Here is a 4,612-nt window from a genome sequence, read left to right on the forward strand (position 1 = left end):
AGCTGGTTAACTAACCGCGGTTAACCGGATTTCCCTACGATGGGGAATTTTGGGTCACGTGACCGGCAGAGTAAGGACGGCGGGGAAACATGGCGGTGCCCTGGTGAGTGAGCGCCGCTCGCTTTGGAACTAATACGTCGTAGTAGCTGCAGTAGCGGGCGCGTTAGTCAGCAATGAATGGCGCAGGAGGTTTTCGCGTTGCCTTACCTCACTTAAAAACGCAGAACATGAGCAATGACCTCGCCGCATTTTTTAGATAGACTTTCGACTCCGGCCATTCCTAAGCCTAAATGAACGCGATTGTCGGCTTGGCAACGTCTTTGGAAAGTGGATTGCCTTGACTCAATAGGCCGGGCATTGATAGCACACAAAAGCAGAGAGCGTTCCCTTGGACCTTTTGCTAAATTTCAAAAGCACCGAGGTGCATGCTACGAGTGTAGTTACACGCGCTGCACCTGTTGGCGTCTGCAGTAATAACCGTTCTAAAGCAAAAAGCCTACAACAAATTTTGCCGGGCACGCGCGTTCGTCAAATATTTATTATGATTATTTACTTCAAATATTTTATAAGTGGAACGCCAGCGCGCGCGGATTGCAGAATTACACTTCCAGCGTTCTTCTCGATGTTCGGGTAATTTACTAATAGGTCAATTTTCAGTGGAGCCGAATAACAGGTTTTTCAATTGATGACGGTGTTATATACAGTTCTTACATGCTGGCCAACCATGCTGCCGGTGTACCGCCCGCCTTTCACTGCTCACTTCTTTCTCATCGTTTCTAGGACTCAACTTCGTCGTCCTCTTTCGAACTCGGAAGGAAATTTCAACGAGGCTTTTCTTCACTTCATACAGCCAAATATTTAGAAAATTTCCAAACAAGGGTTAGTTTAGTTTTACCTTGCCGATTATTTGTACCACGAGCAATAAAAATTGTTCCCCCCCTTCCCCCTTCCCCCCCCCCCCCCCCCCCCCCCCCCGCCATTTCGGGAATTTTTCCACGGAAGCCACTTATATTCGCTACAGCCAGTAGGCAACACACCACCATATAATAAAACACGGAGCTATCGCTCATCCAGCCCTCGTCAAACTTGGCTAGGTACTTGTAGGTACCTAGTAGGGAAGGGTGGTTAACTTTTAACCGCGGTTAAAGTTAACCGGCTTCGAGGAAACGGGCCCAGGTTGTCAGTGCACAGTAACGTTACTAGGACCACTCAGTTGGGAAACTGCCCTATAGAGCCTGCTCTGAAAAAGTGGCACCGATCCGTATTCGAGTGCCGAGCTAATGGCGATCGCAACGCCGCCATTTCTCTCGCAGCGGCCACTCGAGGAACTGCACGTGACTTCGATTATGCTTTAATCAACCCCCGTCTCCGAAGCGGGCGTGCCGCGATTTATTACCAAGTTAAGATGCGCCTAGGTCGGGACGCGCTACCTGAAATCACCGCTGAGACATGATTGTATAAAAACAGTATTAATTGTGCCGCAAAACCTTGCAAACTAAAGATTTTTGAAAAACATCACGCGCCCTTCATTTTGTACTAAACTCCAATAAAGGCTACTACAAAGAGAGCTTTTTCCGTCTGTTCTTACGCGAAAACATGCTTTCAAAAAGCTCAAGATGACCACAGTAAAGACAAAAGATTAAGACTGGCGCTGTTGTTGTATTTATCTCGGTCTCGGTGGACGCCAGCGGCCCAGGTTTGAACGGCGAGCTTCCCAACTAAGTGTTTTAGTAACTTTGGCGCACATCTTTTGCAGCGGCAAGGACCCGGAACATGGTTTTCAAACCCGACGAGAAAAGAAGCGGTGGCGCGCGAGGAACGCGAGGAGCACGAGGGGGCATTCCATCCCTCGGGAGAAGTGTGTTTCGGCGTCTCGCCGCAGCGGGGCGCCTGTCAAGTGGCTCTCCTCTCATCCGTTGTCTGCCGCTCTATTTCGGTGGCCGCGTCTAGTGGCGATCTGCCAGGCTTTGTCAGTATGCTAAAACAAATGGCATCTTGCACGCGAGTTCGTCAACGGTTTATTTTGGTTATTTACTTCGAACCTTTTATACAAGGAAGGCGTGCGCGTGCGGCGCTGCGAGCGTAGAGTTTTTGTTGACGCACATAAGAAATCCACGGAACCCTAGTCATAAACAGCTTTGCTGTAAAAACACGCATGAAGGCCACAGTACGCCCGAAGGCAAATACACGTCTGCAGGCAAAGCACTCACGAAGGCAAAGCACGCACGAAGGCAAAGCACGTCTGAATGCAAGCACATGCCCGCAGGCAAAAGCACGCTACAGAGGGCGAAACGCCGAAAGGCAACAACTAGGGTCTCGAACCTCTAATGAAGCTAAGATTTAAATACTCACGACGGGAGCAGCGGGCAGACGAGCGGAGTCCCGGCCAGATTGCCACTTTACACTGAAACTATTCCGACAAAAACCAGCCCATCGCTAGTGATACAATGCGATTCAAGTTAACCTTATTTCATTGTGAACATTTTGAAGCGCAAAGAGGAAAATGGGAGGGGGGCGGTGAGGACGTCGCTTTTGTCAAGCGGGAAGAATACGAAACGGGGTAATTGAACGCGGGGTTTTCGAACATGTTTCGAAACGCGCGACATTTGCAACAGGGTTTCTGCACAAGGAACGATCGTGTGTCAGACTACACGCCATTTTCTCCTACAGAACGGACCCGATAATATTCCAAACTACTGTCTACGCCGTCTTGTTTTCTGGGTTGACATGATTCAGAAACGTCCGCGTCTCTGTCTCTGTGTTTGGCCGGGGGGGGGGGGGGTAAAAAAGGAGGGAAAGAAGGCAGTGCTGCCGGTATCGTCGTTCCTTTTTCTGAGTCACTGTTCCCGCGCGTGACTAGGACATGCGCTCGAGCTGGAGCGCCAACGCCGGCGGTCCGTGCAGATTCAAACCAAGTCCCTCCCCACCGGCTGATAAGTCAACGCGGGCCGAACACTTCCAGACGGGGCACACTTCGTTTGACCGCGGATTGCCGACGACCATGTTCCCATTTTAGCACCGCCACTTCGCTCTGCTGCGGTCTCACAACGTAAACGGGATATGGAGAGAACCAAGCGACACAGAGGTAAGATGTTTCGGCTTACTTATCTGTATACCATTTTTCGCGTTCGTGAAGCCCGAAATAGTTTTACGTGTTATCGCCGTCGACTACCACCATGCATGGCACGTAAAGGACAGAAGAACCTGCGACTTGCGTCTATGCGAAGTCATTTTGTGCTACAATCGCACCACCGGTTGTGTAACTTCAGAGAAACGGTAGATATGTGACATATCTACACGTTGTCTTCTAACTCTGCCCCCCCACCCCCCAATGAAAAAAAAAACAAAAACCTTGTTACGTTTGCAAACATTTAAAAGACCGGTACAAAACGTCTCAAGATGTTATGCAAGTCTTGTCAAGATGCCTTGTAGATATCTAATCAGTGTTTTTGTGTGCGGTGGGCACCTTGGCGAGTTTTATTTTTCGCAAATTTGACCAAACTGCTTCTGCTTCTTGAAAACTTTTGCGGAAACGAATTTCGCGATCGGTTGTGATTGGACCCTACGATTCGCGCTATCAATATTTAGCCATAAAAGTGGACGGCATGCTGAATCGGAGCTCCGAAGGCGTAAACATTACTCACAAAAACACGGAAAATAGTTTTGGAGATGTTAATAAAAGCCTTGGTTCAATAAAGCCGGCTCGTTTCCAGTGGTTTCAACATCCTAATCATTCCTAGAATCATGATGAAAGGAATATCAATGTGTTGCTAAATAAGCTCCCATCGTTTAGCCCTGCATGGTCTTTGGCTTTTGGGAGAGCCTCAACTTGTTTCATGCATTGGTAGTGACGAGAAATAGGGAAGGGGGGAATTTACCTTCTCCCATTGTTTTGTTTTCAATAGAAATGTGTGAAGTGTTTGGGGTGGCGATTGAACCCCCTTTCGACGCCACTGGCTCAACCCATCTTCCCTACAATGCCCTCCCCCAATCCTTTGCAGATTCTCCGGCGACATACACTTACCTCTTCTCACCGACGAGCCCGCAGCAGGGCAACAAATCACCCCAGGCCCTACTGGCCACCAAGGACGAGACCGGACGCTTCTGCTGCGTCTGCTGCAGCAACGCCTTTGACTCCGAGCGCGACCTGGTGGTCCACCAGCGCTGGCACACGGGCGAACGGCCCTTCCAGTGCTCCAAGTGCTTCGACTCCTTCGCGTCCGTGTCGGCACTAGTCCTCCATCGGGGCAGCGTTCACGACCGGCGCTCCATGTTCCGGTGCACCTTCTGCGGACGCGCATTCACCGAGGGCTCGGCCTACTCCAAGCACCTGAGCCGGCACCGAAAGGCCGGAGCGCGCTTCCAGTGCTCCTGCCTGCGGATGTTCCGCAGCGAGTCGGAACTCAAGAAGCACCTGGACGTGCATGACAGCGGGACGGGCCATGGCTGCCCCCTGTGCAGGAGGCTGTACGAGACGCCGCTGGCACTCGGGGCGCACGTGACCAAGCACAAGACGCACACCTCCCCCAAGGCCAAGGAGAACGAGTGAGCCGCTGCGGCATCGAGCCGCCATTGACCACAATGCTTTTCAATAAACAGGGCTTGGATCTGA

The 4,612-nt window shown here is 50.8% G+C and overlaps 1 protein-coding gene across 1 annotated transcript; it reads left to right on the forward strand.

Moving 5' to 3' along the window:
* Positions 1-2,855: 2,855 nt before the first annotated feature.
* Positions 2,856-4,612, forward strand: LOC8032622 (zinc finger protein 776). The gene is made up of 2 exons (XM_029967798.2): positions 2,856-3,085; positions 4,002-4,612. The coding sequence occupies exons 1-2, from the start codon at positions 3,061-3,063 to the stop codon at positions 4,547-4,549; spliced, it is 573 nt and encodes a 190-aa protein (XP_029823658.2). The 5' UTR covers positions 2,856-3,060; the 3' UTR covers positions 4,550-4,612.

This window comes from Ixodes scapularis, unplaced genomic scaffold, assembly GCF_016920785.2.
Source record: "Ixodes scapularis isolate PalLabHiFi unplaced genomic scaffold, ASM1692078v2 PGA_scaffold5__190_contigs__length_132052651, whole genome shotgun sequence".
Taxonomy (NCBI): domain Eukaryota; kingdom Metazoa; phylum Arthropoda; class Arachnida; order Ixodida; family Ixodidae; genus Ixodes; species Ixodes scapularis.

Bases quoted from the DNA above. Each gene is read 5' to 3' on its own strand.
- LOC8032622 (XM_029967798.2), top strand. From the start codon at position 3,061: ATGGAGAGAACCAAGCGACACAGAG. The intron at 3,086-4,001 runs GTAAGATGTTTC...AATCCTTTGCAG, and splicing joins GAGAACCAAGCGACACAGAG to ATTCTCCGGCGACATACACT.